The sequence below is a fragment of the Liolophura sinensis genome, chromosome 11, assembly GCF_032854445.1.
Source record: "Liolophura sinensis isolate JHLJ2023 chromosome 11, CUHK_Ljap_v2, whole genome shotgun sequence".
NCBI classification, from domain to species: Eukaryota; Metazoa; Mollusca; class Polyplacophora; order Chitonida; family Chitonidae; genus Liolophura; species Liolophura sinensis.
This window is the reverse complement of record NC_088305.1, coordinates 20,402,266-20,418,765: the sequence shown is the minus strand read 5'-3', so window position 1 is coordinate 20,418,765 and position 16,500 is coordinate 20,402,266. Positions and strand designations below refer to the sequence as shown.

Below are 16,500 nucleotides of genomic sequence, written 5' to 3'. Positions count from 1 at the left end.
CAGCGCAAGTGTATTTTTTGGATATGACCTCTGACCTTCAATAGATAAGAGATTAAGTGTGAGGATGTCTGATGAAACCTGAAACCTGACAGAGAAAATGCTGAATTTTACTAGTGTATGAACAGTTTGAGGACAATATTGATTGCAGCTTCGTGATTGAAAGGGCATGAAGGAAGATTGTGTCTCTTTATTCTCCCCTCACAGCCTTGCTATCCAGTCAAATATTGAATATGACTATGTCCTTTGCGTCGGGTACAGGGCTTAACAGTTGTTTCTTACCTGTTCTCGACAGGCACTTTAAAGTGCATTTGTACAGGTAAGACGGACAAACTTGTCAAACATTTTGTACAAGGGCAATGGAGGAATGTGGTGAAATTTAAGCCTTAATTGTTAGTACAATGTATATACCAACAACAACACTTGCATGGTCTTTGTTTCATCAGTGATCATTTGTTAATGCTGTAGTTACATTTAGTTACAACAAACAGGTCTGTAAGTCGGATGGTTAATTTTTTGACATCCTACCTTGGAACGGGTCATTTGTTTAACTCTAGGGGCCTGAGCGCTAGAGGACATTGCCTTTTTGCAGGATGATGCAGGTTTTGCGAATTTGCACATGGTTATCTCCTAATAGCCACGTGACAGTTTACTAAGAAAGATCAGAAACTAGTGGATTGTTGTCACTTTAAACTGAACTTTAATTTCTAACCCCATTGTGTAGGTTGTAATTAGATGAAGCGATGACGTATTTGTCTTGCCACGCCGATTAAGCTCATTGATGTGAGTGTGCACTAGGCACTAGCTAACATTCACATTTAAACCTAGGATGTTGCTATTGGTGTAATGTAGCTAGTTATTGCTGTACTATATCAGCCAACTTGATGCCTCACTTTGTGCTCAGCACAGAGAGGAGAGAAAGAAAACTACAGTGTGACTGGGTGGGGTGCCGTGTCAGGTATCTTCATGCTACTTCAGTGGTGGCAGCACTCTTGCGGCATGGACACAGTATATACACACACCTAATGACTCGTAGTCGTCATATGACTGAAAAAAATATGACGTTAAGTAGAAATCCAAAGTATTCATTCATTCATTGTCAGGTATTAGTTTTTCGGGATAGATCAGAGTTCAATTGAGCAATTTTAAAATACCAGTCCTGCATGAGGCCATTAACTAACTGTAAGGCAACACCCAAGACTACAGGCATCTGTATATGAGGATATCTGTTTAATAGGTTGGGATGGGTTGTTACTCCCTATGGACATGGAACTCCCTCACAGTGGAGGGTTCCAGGTTATTGCCTGCTTAGAAGGGGTGTGGGGTGATAATGGAACAAGTATGTGTCGGGTTTTGTGACATTGATTGTGTAGGTGGTCATAGCATCTAGACTAGTTCAGGATTCAGTTGGGATTTGTAGACTTGAAGTCTCTGTATTGTAGTATCAGGACATCAAGCCTGGCATGTAATTTGTCTGGCGTGCATAATAAAAGAAAGCATATCGCGTTATTGAAACTTTATATATTATTCGGCTAGACGCAGTTTAGTTGCATTAGGATTGTCCCGTTAACTGCACAAATAAGTTTCCTCCAAAACCCCCCAAAGTTAAATTGGCAGCTTGTCCCTGACATGTACGATAAAATATTGATTTTTGTGTCCCTGTTGTATTGCTAGCCATAGAATCGGAATGAATGGCTTCTTGGGGGCTGTTGTGCTGCCATGGTCACTTGCCTATGATTTGGAGGATCAGTTCAACTTAATGTTGAATTTGTATTATCGTTTTTTTTTTTTTTGTTTTTTGTTTTTTTTTTCAATTGTGAATTATATGCCTTCCACCTTATGTTCTTTTACAACTACTTGTATGTACAGCTGATGTGTATGTGACCATGTATGCAGGACATGATATGATACCATTGTTATATCGAGAATGTGTGTTTCTCATACATGTGCTGATATTGTTTGATAATAAGTGGGTTTTATTCAGAGTGAAAAAGGAGAGAATATGCTCTGAACTTGTGGCATGGGGGGGGGGGAGGGGGGAGAAAGATGCTCATTGTTACTCTACATAGCTGGTCAGAAATTATATTCTCCAAATTATGGAAGCTATTGTGTGTGAATAGACATGTGTGCTGCATAGTCATAATATGTCTCCTCCAGTATTATGTTACGTTTATAATGGCAGTGTTATGACTGACTTGGTTTCATGTTGGTTTTCTAATGTTCACAGCGAAAACATGTGCTAATGGGACTTGAGTTTTTCATGCCCTCGAACCAAACCTCAACATTTTTTTTGTCAACATTTCACCAGTTTTGTTTCGAATTTAATAAGCGTTTACATGTATTTTTTATCCGTTTGCAGGACCATGTGTTCAGGGAGATTGGGGTTTATAACGTGACCGTGACAGTCAGCAATGTCTACAACACAGTCCAGGAAGTTCTGACTGTGGTAAGTACATGTGCAAATTGTGAGTTCTATATTAACATGAGTGGCGACTGTCTGTAATGTCTACTGTGGTAGGTACATGTGCAAATTGTGAGTTGTGTATTAACATGAGTGGCAGCTGTCTGTTGTAATGTCTACAACACTGTTCAGGAAGTTCTGACTGTGGTAAGTACAGGTGCAAATTGTGAGTTCTATATTAACATGAGTGGCGACTGTCTGTAATGTCTGCTGTGGTAGGTACATGTGCAAATTGTGAGTTGTGTATTAACATGAGTGGCAGCTGTCTGTTGTAATGTCTACAACACTGTCCAGGAAGTTCTGACTGTGGTAGGTACATGTGCAAATTGTGAGTTGTGTATTAACATGAGTGGCAGCTGTCTGTTGTAATGTCTACAACACTGTCCAGGAAGTTCTGACTGTGGTAGGTACATGTGCAAATTGTGAGGTGTGTATTAACATGAGTGGCAGCTGTCTGTTGTAATGTCTACAACACTGTCCAGGAAGTTCTGACTGTGGTAGGTACATGTGCAAATTGTGAGTTGTGTATTAACATGAGTGGCAACTGTCTGTTGTAATGTCTACAACACTGTCCAGGAAGTTCTGACTGTGGTAGGTACACGTGCAAATTGTGAGTTCTATATTAACATGAGTGGCGGCTGTCTGTTGTAATGTCTACAACACTGTCCAGGAAGTTCTGACTGTGGTAAGTACACGTGCAAATTGTGAGTTCTGTATTAACGTGAGAGGCTGTCTGTAATGATTTCAGCTGTGTACATTACCTTTGCATTCTTCAGTAATGTCAGCCCTGTCCACTTTGAATCAGTGCAACATCATCTTGCAAGAATTAAAGTCTGACACCTAAAATAAGTGTATTGTATTGAAACTTTGTACACGTGCAGGGAGGCAACTGTTCCTTCTTCAGCACCATTCTGTTCGTATTCTTCCATAGTCAAGTTGACACTCCGTTCAGCAGTTGTTTGATGTAGAAGAAAGCATGTATACCCATATTTCCTATAATAAACTTAAAACATTATCTTTATGTCAAAGTCATCTCTCACAGCCGCAAAACCTACACTTACACACACCCAGACCTGTCAAGATACAAGTATTATAGCTGTGAAGATGATGACAATTTACATGTACTGTAAGATCACAGGACTGTTCTCTTTTGGAGGGGTTATTTCTCTCTCAAAAGCGCTTGCCATTTTGAAGGCGGGTAATTTGCTGACTGTGACCTTATAACTGGCTATCTTGATCGATCAAGTGTCGTAGTTGCCTAGGGTAGGTTCCAGATATGCGCTTAAGTATAGTCCTCCCTTGACACAATTTTGTGCAACTTGTCCAGGATGTCTAGAAGCAGTCGGAGAGCAGAACAGCCTGCATCCTTACCCTGTCAGATTCAGAGAGATGGCTTTCATTTCACAGGTTACACAGATACCGAGTTTGTCAAACTGCCCACTAGAGAAGGGACTGTAGTAATGGGCATTAAAACACGAAGTGAATTATGAGTTTGCGTTCGAGATTACAGAGGGATTTGGCTTCCAGTTATGAAAGTAAGGGTGCATATTGTGAGACGAATGGTGAAATTGTGGCAGTGTTCGTTATATATGAGGTTCCAGACTCTGATCAAGCTTTGGTTCTGTTTGTGGTTAACTCCTGGCACTAGCACTTTTTCCCTCTCATTATAACCCTGATATCCATCCAACAAGGGAAATATTCATGAGAATCTTCATTGGTGTTAAAGATGGAATTTTTTTTTGAACAATTCTTCACCATCGTGAAATACACAAATGTAGAGTAAATATCCCGTGTATCTACTGGGAAATTTGTATTTTGAGGTGTGGCTGAGATTTGTGCCGTGTAGGAATGAAGCAGAAGTGTAGTGAAATTAGATAAATACGGCCGTGTAAACATGTAAATCGAATTTGGATTTGTGGCTTATTTACTTAATTTTACCCTGCTCTTCGTTGCGGGCCATGTGCAAATATACGTCTTGAATAGAGATGACCTTTCAAACAACAACCAGTGTATCAACCAACACACTGGCCTTTACGTATACCTCCCGAATAGTATCATTTCATGCTGTTTATGTTTACAAATAAAAGGATTGGAGTTCATTTACTTGTTAGGTTTGCTTTCATGATTTATATAAGGTGAACTGTCAGAATTTCCTTCAGTGATAAAAAGTGGAAAAGAAACATTCGTTTCACGATGTTCAAATCTGAGCTCAATTTTGTATTCCTCCGTCATGCAACAATGAGACACGGCGTAAAATATATGCAGCTATGAAATTCATCTAGGTCCACCATAATCACCTACACTTTCCGTTGAAATTTGCCGTTTTTCACATTTTCTTTCATTTTTGTGTTAGAATGGATTTTAATACCTTCGTCATGGTGTTTGTGGTATAACCCAATACTGCTGAAACAAGGAAATAGCAAGACGAAGGTGTTAAACCCTTAAGCAACTTTTATTCGTGTCTGGAGATTATGACCAATACCACATTATCAAAATTTGACAGACCAGTCGGAAACGGTCAAGGTACGGCTATATACAGAATTGTCAGATCGTGTTTCATACAAGAGAAACTGACAGAAAGAAAAGGTTGCTGAAGCATAATGATTGTATTTAGATCAGGAAATCCAGTCTGTATAAAACATGACAGCGCAATCACCTTGTAGGGTACATGTACCCACTCCACAAACATTTATACACTAGCTCACAAAATCTCATCAACCTTGTGTATTGATTGTGCTAGCTGTCATCATTGGCACGACAATCTCGAGGCGGGTGAAGTCTTGTCAACTGATTGAGGTTTAGGGGGGTCAGAGCTGGGAATCATACACATGGAGACATTTTGGGCAGGCGTTAAAAGGTGGATATTGGTGGTGTTGGACATTCTGAACTCCCTTGTATGTACTTTATGGACTGAAGCACTGAAGAATTTGCTAGCAATCTTGACTTTCTGGGAGAAAAGTTTAAGGCAAGAATTCCTTTTAAATTTCAAAAATAGCAAAAATGTGTAAAATAATAAAATCAAAGCCTTAGAACAGAGAGAGTGAAACCAGAGCAATGACGACATTGTGATAGTTGGCAAATAATCACGTGTAACACAAGGAAGTAAATTCATTTAATTACGTTAGAGTTTTCTGCTAACTGTTCATGTAATTGCTTAAACAGTAGTGAATTACGTGTCCCCTGGCACCATGATGTAAGCCGTGGGAAGGTCTGTCAGCAACCTGCAGATGGTTGTGGGTTTCCCCTGGGACTCTGCCCGGTTTCCTCCCACCATAATGCTGGCCGCCGTCGTATAAGTGAAATATTCTTGAGTATGGCGTAAAACACCAGTCAAATAAATCAAAATATGGTGTAAGCAGAACTGGGTAAAAAAAAAAAAAAATGCAGTGATGTTAATTGCAATTTATTAGGTGTCACTAGTCTACAGTTACTCAGACTGCAATACATGTGCGTGTTGAATTTAAAATCAGTAAAGAAGATGCACTTTGATTCATCATTTTACTGAACATTCAGTTCATGGAAGGTTTAGGCGCAGGGTATTTAAAGTTTTCTAGTTAATTTGTGTGGGGATCATTCTCGTAATTTTTAAGATCGTGTATAAGCCAGTGTCAGTTGCTAATCTACAAGCCCATTGCGACATTGTTTTAAAGTGATTTTATTTAGGTGTATGGAATAGCAAAATTCTACATTGTCATGAGGTTTAGCTCGCCTGTATAGTCACATGCCAAGTTTTGGCATCCGTGTTCAGTAACAGCTAAAAGCAGTGTTAAGGATGGTAGATGTGTGTTAAAATGTAGAGTATGTACATGCTTCGGTATGTTGCGCTCCTGTTTTACAAACATATAAAGCACGAAACACAAGGGAGATGCTCTATTGTTCATGGGCTGTTGACATATTAATTACTGTAAATTACAAAATTCCTGACTTAACTGCTCTTTAGGTATTGTAATCCACATTGATACAAAAAATGTTAAAGTACTTTATCTACTGTGGTGAAATTTGGCATCCATGTGTCTGCTTCATGCGAGCTCTCTGATAGCTTAGCTGGCTGACGTGGTGATGTATTTTTTATGAGGCAATGTCACAATACAGTACAGTTTATGCACGGAATTATTGAATGAAATAAAAACGAATTACCGAATTGTGAATTAGGGAAACTTCATGTCCTATCAGGGCTTCCCACATGTACTGTAGATAATCCCGTAGACATCAGGCATGTATCTCTCTGTCTAGAACAGTTATTACATGGACGGTAATCTCACTATGTGACATTGATAACGGGGAGTGTGGTGATGAATCGCTATTGCGTGAGATGCACATGCAGAATAACCTCGATTTCTATCAGCAGCCTGAACTCCTAGGAATTGGTAATTGTGTGTTATAGCGCAGTACATGTGTCCTGACCCTCTCCACTATGGGCACATACAACCAGTTCAAACTCTGCAGTTGAAAGGTTGCCGTGATAACAGTTTGAGAACATGATTGGGAAGGCTGGCAGGTGGTTGTATGACTTCAAACCTTGAGTTTATACATGTAGGACTGACGCAGTACTCCGCCCAGTGATTCGTGTCAGTTTAAAGTTGCAATCACTCAGTGAACCTTGACATCTCCTGCTATAGTGAGTCGCTTGAACCTAAAATACCTTGTCCATAACCCTGATAGATAATTCAGCTTGCCTTTACCGCATGATGATGAGACTAGAAGAGGATATATGCTGTGAACCATAACTTAATCCAATTTACGCAGCATTAGGCTGGATTAGACGTGTACAGTGTTTTTGATCCTGTACGTTGGTGCGTGGGGCTTAGGACAGTTGTGTATAACCCTGGGATGGAGTCTGCCTCCCTTGTCCTGGGTCTCGGAGGATCGGCTTAGGCCAGATAACGTAGCACTGAGAGGATTGGGATGCAGCATTATCTGGGGCCTAAATAAAGGATTGTGACATGTGAAGTTGGGGACTTGTGACAAATGAAATTATATCGTCTCGTAATCCTCTAAGTAAATTGCGCTGTGATGGGCAGGTTTTGTTGATACGCAGGTTCGTTTTTGTTCTATTAAAAGGCTGGCATTGAAATTTACAATAATTGGATTCTCCAGTCCCACGAGTCGCAAACATGATTTGTCCGCGGCTGTCAGACTCGGCTACGAATTAAAGTTTTGGTGGGGTAAAAGAAGACCAAGACAATATTTGGGAGTCTATTATATAGCCTGCTGGCGGGGGTTGGAGGGTTTATCAAATGTGTGACTAAAGTGAATTACCTCGCACCAGATGGTGTTTGAGCAGACTTGGTGTAGCCACAGATCGTGCTGGCTTCCAGTTGGACGCCTGCCCATCCCGCGTTCCCAGCAACCCGGCTGCCACGGATCCAGCGCCTTTCCAGGAGCGAACGCCATCAGCTTGTATTGAACGGCCGGATAGGGTTAGGCCTGAACCTGACCAGTAAATAGAAATCAGAGGAGCTGAAAAGGAGAGATTGCTCGATTCCCTGAGATCTTCCAATTATGGATATTGCAATTTCAGTAATTGTACGGAGTGCCGTCCCAAGTCTTGGTGATTGCCAACGGGTGTAAGGAAATCAGCCACCACTGAATCCCTCCCCCAAGGCAGATGTAAAGTGTTTCTCTTGTGTCAGCTGATACAAGACCTGTAATTTCTAGTGTGAATCAACTGGATCTGCATCTTTCATTCCAGAGCTTCCGAAGCCAAAAATCTGTCAGTTTTGTGTGGCCTTAATTCTGCCTCCTTTTTTTTTTTTCTTTTTGACGTTTCTCTTTCACTTCTTAGTTTACTTGTCCATTTTATCAGGAGTATTTATAACTTTGCCGAACAACTTCTTTCAAAATTGTTATCACGAGGTTTCATTAGATTCTTTTTGTTTTGTTTTTTTCGTACTTAACTTTATTTTTGTTTTAACGTATCACCCATATATACTATCAAGGTCAATTCAATCTCTTTGTTAAAGTGGTAGTCTGCTTTGGTATAAAATTCTGAATGCCAGCAAATATACTTTATAATGGCTGAGAAAATAATCAAGTTACTTTAGAAAATGATGGCGTTTTATATCTTAGAACAAGCATGAAATAAAATCTGTAGCGTAATTTTGTTATCACCACATCATTATACTTGTATACAGACCTCAGAATAACTTCCTTAACAGAATTTAATAATAAAGCTTTGTTTTACATAAGTTTTAATAAATTGAACTGTTTTCTCCAGAAACTTGAAATATACTTTGAAGGTTGGCAACAGTACTGAGAAAAATGAAACCTTTTTAGCTGTGACTCAGTAGCTCTATAGAATTGCTCTGTTTGTCAGTAGTTCTGCTCTATAGAATTGATTCGTCTGTCAATAGGTCCGTCAAATTGTTGCCTTCCTATCTTTTAACATGGGCTCTCTATTTTTTTAAAGGAAAAAGTTTCATACTGTTATCATATTTTTGTTCCTCTTCTACAGGTTGTACAACATTATAATTGAAACATTGTAGCTAGGAACTATTTTTTTTTTTTTTTGGCATTCTTCAGAAGAAATGAATTTTTAAGGACATTATTTCAGTAATCTTTTACACATGGGTAAGAAAAGAGTTATTACAGCAAGCATTGTGGTGATTTGAGTTGGAAAAACTTCCTGTGACATCAGACATCCTAAACTCTGACAGTATGGCCCATAAAGCCCACTTTAGAATTCAACTTTCTAACTCTCTTCACAAAAATTTCAAAAAATAAATGATAGTATATTTATCCGTAGTTTTGAGTTGTCTTTTAAGTGATGCGTAGATTTAGAGGTCTTTTGCTCTAAACACAGATCATTTAATCAGTCACTGTCTAGGATATAAATATGTAGTAACATTAACTCTCTAGGACACATAAGGTGCAAGCTCAAACCCAGCCTTGGACAAGGATTTTTCTTATTTCCCCAGCTCTGATAATGTTTTGGGCCTTGGTGACAATAAGTGTGTGGTCATTTGAGCAATCTTAACATTCATTGAACAAAAAAACTTATCTTCCACAATCAGATCAGTGCTTAGCCCAGGCACTTCGATGATCTCTCACCCATGAATCTGAACACTTTCATATAATAGAATAAGGGAGCCTCCCTGGTCGAGGGTGATAGGAGCCTCCACCAATGCGGTTGCTGTGTGCTCAAGTCTAGCTCATGCTCGCTTCCTCTCCGGCCGTACGTGTGAAGGCCTGTCAGCAATCTGTGGATGGTTGCGGCTTTACCCAGGGCACTGCCCGGTTTTCTCCCACCAGAATCCAGTGAAATATTCTTGAGTATGGTGTAATACAGCAATCAAATAAATAAATAAATTAGGATAAAACTCTCGAGTATGGCATTGAACAACAGTTAAACAAACAAAAAGAAATTATGTAGCAGTTCTGGTAATCTCGTATTTTCTCTTCCACAGGTCGTCGTGAATCACAGCCTGTCAAACCTAAGCATGAGCCTTCATGAAGACTCGCCACGTCTTGTCACCCCTCTACAGCCAGTCAAGTTTCTGCTCAAGGTGGAAACTGCCTCCCGGAGAGACACCTACATGGAACTCTTCATCAGCAGTAAAAACAGGCGTGTCTTCATCGTAAAGGAGTTTAACACTTCGGCCCTGGCCCTCAGCAAACCCGACCGAGCTGTCATTGCGGCCAGTTACGGGGAGGGGTGTACCCTGGAGGTGAACCTTGACCATGTGTTCTTATCGGAAGGGCATTACAGACCGGTCATCACGGCCTTCAACAATGTCAGCAACATCACTGCGAAGTCGTCCGACCATGTCCTTGTTGTGCAGAAGCTATCTGTGCCCAGACTGCATGCTGCGAGTGTCACAGCTCTGAACGTGCCATCGAAGTATCACGTGGACTTTGAGGTCAAGTCTCGGAACATGAGCCTGACATGGAGCATTCTGACGCAGAGCATGACCCCACTACACACAGTTGTAGATGCCTCCCAGACCTGGACCTACACCTTTACCACACCTGGGCGTTACGTGGTGGCCGTTTCTGCTTCCAACATCCAAGGGAATGTCTCCACATGGGCTCCAGTTTACGTCCAGGTACCCGTTACAGGACTAACGCTGGTGCAGCCTCCCCAGTTCCATGCCCCCCTGGGGCACACACTTAGCCTCAGTGCCACGATTGAAGGTGGATCTGATGTCGAATTCACGTGGAACTTCAGCGACCCAAGCCACTTTACAGATGTCATTGATAAAAACTCCACCACGTATGCAAACCATACCTACTTCAAGCCAGGGAAGTACAACGTGAGTGTCGTAGCTCAGAACAATGTGAGTCGCGAGGTTGCCTCCCTTGCAGAACTCTTCATTGTCCAACAGAGGGTAACGTTTGTTGCCTTGCAAAGCACCGAGCCAACGGCTTTAGGAAATGCCACCATATTCCTGAGTTTCATTGACAAGGGCACTGACATCAACTTCGACTTTGACTTTGGCCAAGGCAAAGGTAGAGAGCCAGGAAAAGGGGAACATAAACCCGAGGGGAAGTATTTTGTGACTCATTTTTTCACTCGCACAGGTATCCACCAGGTGAAGGTATTTGCATACAACTTGGTGTCAGAGGTGACCTCTCAGATAGATGTCATTGTGGAGGAGCCAGCTCCGCAGTTTCGCATCGAAGTCGTGGATCCAATCATCGCTAACCGCTCAGTTGTACTGGCAGCCATGAAAGGAGGTGAGTGTATGTTTGTTAGTCTGTAGAAAGCTCTTGCTTGTATTTATTGAATATTTTTAGCTCTAAGCATGTTACTGTTGTGGAGAAGTTTTGGTCAAAGGAGGTCAGTTAATGTTTTATGTAGCATATACAGATTCTTGCTTATATTTATTTACATTGTTTTTAGCTTTCTGCATTTATTTTTGCATGGATTGATGTTTCTTTTATGCCGAAGTAAACAGCGTTATTTTTCTATCTTGAGCAAGGGTGCAGAGCAACACAATGATGATTGCCGATTCTTTGACATATTAAGTAACTAGACTAGTCTTGTGATGAAAAGTTCAAAGTGGTTGAGAAAAAGTTTGTGAAAATATGCCAAGACAGAAGAGTATCCAGGTCCATAATTCTCTAGAGGCTTTCATATCCAACTGCACATTTGCATGCCGTAAGTAAATACTTCTGATCATTAAGGATAATAATTTATAAGAATAACATAATAACTCACTTTGATTCGACTAAAAACCCCAAAAATAAATAGAAAAAAGATTGAAATAAAACTGAGCATTTCTTTGTGAACAAGAAAAATTGTCTTCCAACTCCATTACGTGTTGTCCAGGAAGGAAATGATCTTGCCATCCATTTCACGGTGCCTTCAACAGCTATGCTGAGTTGGAAACAGTCTCTGTTTTAGAGCACGGTAGGGCTACGTGCCTGTCTCTTTAGCATGGCGGTATTCGTGTTTAGATTAAACTAATTAAACACAGTATCATTATCTTTGCAATATTTGGCACTCAAGGACACCCATAAGAATAATATGTTTCTGTTTATTCTGTTTAATTAGTTTTGTGTATTCTGTATTGTCAGATTGACCCCACCCTGTAACAAGATGACGTCACTCTGTTGTAACATCATGGCGCAAAACAGTTGTAACTGTTTACAATAGCTGTCCGGGCTTGTTCCCAGATCTCTATCAAAGTATGAGAACCCAAAAGCTGGTGTGATCAATTAAAGTCAAAGGGAGACAGCTTAACTTCATCATTATCAGAGATCTAATTGTTTATGATCATTAACAAGTTTATTATGATTAACAAGTATTAACAAATATAAATGTAACATTCAAAATCATGCACAGTGGTAGAACTCTGATTATTTATCGACCAACTGTCACTCTACCCGCAGCTTGGTGATGGCTCAGATCATCAGGAATGGAGTTTGTGTATTAAGTTGATTTGAGTATGCTGTACTCGAAAATTACCCTGTGTTTTATTTCAAATGAGAACGGCAGTAAACCTGTGCATGGCTGTGGGTTTCCTCCCACCATAATGGTGGCCTCCGTCTTATATATAAAATATACTCAAGTAAGCCGTAGAACACCAATCAGATATATAGTACCGAAAGAAAGCAAGCCAAAGCCTTTTGGTAAATTCGCTAACCTTGCGAGTTGTATGACAAGCCTTCGGTCTTCAAGTCATAAGATCTTGTGACGTGAGTGATCAAAAGAAATTTGGGATTCAGCTGTGGTAATATCGATGCTTAATTTGAATGAGCCAGCAAGCACCCTTTTATTGACATTAAGTTGACTTATAATTACATGTAATAGCCAGGTATAGGGGCGTCATTTTCTTAATGGCAGGAAGCAAGCAGTCTTAAGTGGCCACTACAGGTTTAATTGTATTTGTATATAATTTTTAACTTGGTTTTTAGAGCTTGGCAGAACCTTTGTGTTGGCTACATGTTTTAGGGCTTGGCAGAACCTTTGTGTTGGCTACATGTTTTAGGGCTTGGCAGAACCTGTGTGTTGGCTACATGTTTTAGGGCTTGGCAGAACCTGTGTGTTGGCTACATGTTTTAGGGCTTGGCAGAACCTGTGTGTTGGCTATGTATATGTACAGCAGGTCTCTACATTGTATATGTAGGGTTGTTAATGTTGTTAATGGCAGCATTACTTGTGAGCGACCATTTCATTTTAGTACACGTATCTTTATATGCTTTCTTTGACCTGGTAATTAGCACTTTTGAAGTCCTGCATTTTGCTTAATCCGGATTGATTCCTCAACCGGACAGGATCACGGAAGAGTTTTTACGGAAGTGTGGATTATTTCTTGGCAGAAAAACTTCAGTTTTGTCATCCAAAGTATCATTGTAAGGCCTTGATGCATTTTTTTACAGGCCAAACTTTTTGTTAAATACACACCAATGCGGTTGCTGGGACTTCAAGTCCAGCTCATGCTGGCTTCCTCTCAGGCCGTACGTGGGAAGGGGTTCCAGCAACCTGCGGATGGTCGTGGGTTTCCCCGGGGCTCTGCCCGGTTTCCTTCCACCATAATGCTGGTCGCCGTCGTATAAGTGAAATATACTTGAGTACGGTGTAAAACACCAATCGAATAAATAAATAAATAAATTGTTAAATACAGTAATCTGTAAAACTGTGCTCAGCAGACACTTCGAGCAGGCTACATATATGTCAGCTAAATATAACAGCATCATAAGGTCAATGTTATAGATTTTTTAGCCAGATTGTTTGTTAGCGACTGTTTTTTTGCCATAACTTGGAGCGTAAGGGTGCCTATTAATAATGCATATATTTATACGCCACGCGGCACCCCTTCTCCTCACACCAAACACTGCACTGGTATTAAGCAGTCTTGTGCCATAGCAAATGCAATATCTTTATGTTAAAGTTGATGTTAATCAGTTTGCTGTGAATAACGTTAATTAAGGTCAGTCATGCTTGAAGTGGCTGCCCACCAGAGACCCGCGGAGCTTACAATGCGTCCCTGCCAGCTGTTTTGGTGCGTTCTTTATCTGCTTCGCTGCAGACCGGCCCAAAGACTGCTGTTTTAAAAATAAAGGAGCAATCAATAAAGTCAGGTTTGTGTTGCGCAATGGCCACTTGATCAATGGCAGGATAAGACTAGTCGCTGCCGGCCAATGGAAACTTTACTGATGAATATTCCATCGCCGTAATATTTGCCTTTTTGTCACCTCTTGAGCTACATGTACGTGTGTCTTAGTGTATGTGTATGTGATTTAGGGATGGACGTTGTCAGAATAGACAAGCCCTTCAAGCCGAGATAAGGGGCGTAATGTGTAAACTACTGTAGCAGAGTGAGAGTAAAACCAGAGAAGCGATGACAGTGTTATGGTTGGCAAACTGTCACACATAACATGATGTAATGTAACAACCTTTAACGTAATGTAACCGTAACTTTTTTTCCAAAAAGTCCTTCAGATAAAAATCGGACAAAATGAAATTCAGTCTATGCTTTGATGTGTGTATTGACGGTTTTGCTGAAATGGGTTTTTCTATTAAAGAAACTCAATTTGATATATACATGTTTTTTACAGTTTCCCATTTGAAGTCCTCATAATGGTTTTTTCTGAAAATCAGATATTGATAAATTCTAGATTTAAAACCCGTGAGTTTCCTACTGCTATGTTACAGACAGAAAAAATACCTTTACATGATGAAATCATGCCAAATGGATTGAAAGAAGCATGGTTTCAGATGCGGAATGTAATTACATGGACATGCATTCAAATCTGTAGTTCGGTTCCTCCAATCAGAACACATCGAGTGATTCATTTGCAGAAAGTTCAGTTATTCTGAATGATTTAAATGCAGGACTTTGATATTTCACTCACATTGTTTAATTACTAAATAGTGACTCTTTATCTGACCATTGTTGTTCATTTTAGCCTGGTAAATGTGGAATAGAAGAAATTTTAGAATGAAAAAAAAAAAAAGTTTACAGCAAATAATTCTTATTGGTTTTCACACACATTTTTCTGTATGTTCTGCAGCAAGTGTCTCTGATTTTAGACCCGTTGACGTTCAAAGTTGCTTGTAGTAGAAAAATACTAAGTGTAGGAGAATGCGTATGTTACCTTTCATGACAATTTTAACATCACAGGTGAGAATCATCAATCATGTTAAATCAGCAACAAAGGTATAAAAGTGTTTGACTGAAATGTACTACTGTACTTATGTCCAGTAGAGTATAGCATGGTGTGTATAGGAAGTGTTCCCGTGTCTCACTGTCGTGACATCTGTGAAACAAAATGAAAAATACAACCGTTTTAATCGAAATCTTAAGCTACATGTACACTGTATGGTGCAGAAATTTTCACCAAAGGCCTCTACTACACATCATTGGATGTGTGTGAGGTATCAAACTCTTGTATGAATTTGTATAAATTGCAAATTTAGGAGGGGCATTGTATTTTTCTTCTCTCCCCCCTCCCTGTCAATATATTTGACCACGTATATCACAGTACATGGAGAATTAGAAAAGCATGTATTAACATGTTGTCATATTGGCTGTAAATTAAAAGTACTTTTAAACCTCTGTTAAATAAGTCTTCTTGTTAAACTTTATTTAAGATACTTGCTAAACTGTGGTGCAATAGTATTGATCTAATCATCTTCCATTGATCAGATATTGATCTTCCCAATCAGTTGAAGGCTTCCCATTTATCTGTTTCTTGTGATGAGCTTGCCAGCTTTTAATTATAAGAATAATTCATCTCTCGCCTGTTGGCTAAAATTATTCTTTGCCATTATGTTTTTATATTTTGTCGATTTGCACATGTAATCAAGTGTGCTTGTGTAATGGTTTAAGCTGTGATTGCATTAAGATGCTCTACCTGCGCCCTCCTCCACCCTCCAACTAACACTGGCTTTTCTGGAGTGGAGACAAACCTGAGTTGTTCAATCGCCCTTCTCTCTTCATTATCCCCCTTCTGTTCACCGACGGTAATTGCTGGCAGAAATAGGCAAGCGTTTCACTGGCCGCTTGAATGCTGCTGTAAATTGCTCGCCGTTGTGCGAGGTCCGCTTATAATAAGGTTTTTCTCGATCCTTGTTCACAACTTGATTGCATTCATTCTGCGGTTATTGGATGGAATTTTCTGCCTGGTTAAACACGTAACTATGAAGACCTGTTATTTCCCCGGCATGACACCCGTCCTCATTTTCTTAAGACTCTGCACTTCCCAGTGAGCGTGTGAAAAACCAGCTCGGAACAAATGTTCAATACTTTACTTTAAAACCATTGAACATGAACCAGTTTAAGATTATGTGAAGCTGAAACTTCACTGTTTGAAGTGGCATTTGCATGTGTACATGAATTTATGGTAAGCTCACAGGTTCCCTGAGGAGTAGCATTATGCTGTACACTTTTGGTTACATATATATATATATATATATATATATATATATATATATATATATATATATATATATATATATATACATGTAAATGAAGATTGGTTAAATGACCTAAAATTTTGCCTAAAGAAGTGTATTTTTAAAGATAAATATGGTCATAAAATTATTGCTTTTGGCACTGAAACTAACACTTTTCCAGTAGGGCATCATGCCACCT

General features: G+C 39.8%; 1 protein-coding gene across 1 annotated transcript in view; it reads left to right on the top strand.

Moving 5' to 3' along the window:
* Positions 1 to 16,500, top strand: part of LOC135477926 (uncharacterized) — a 159,935-nt gene that overhangs the window by 53,940 nt on the left and 89,495 nt on the right. Inside the window, exons 7-8 of the mRNA XM_064758149.1 lie at positions 2,357 to 2,443; positions 9,865 to 11,134. Coding sequence (XP_064614219.1) covers positions 2,357 to 2,443; positions 9,865 to 11,134 — 1,357 coding nt within the window. The remainder of the gene's footprint in view (positions 1 to 2,356; positions 2,444 to 9,864; positions 11,135 to 16,500) is intronic.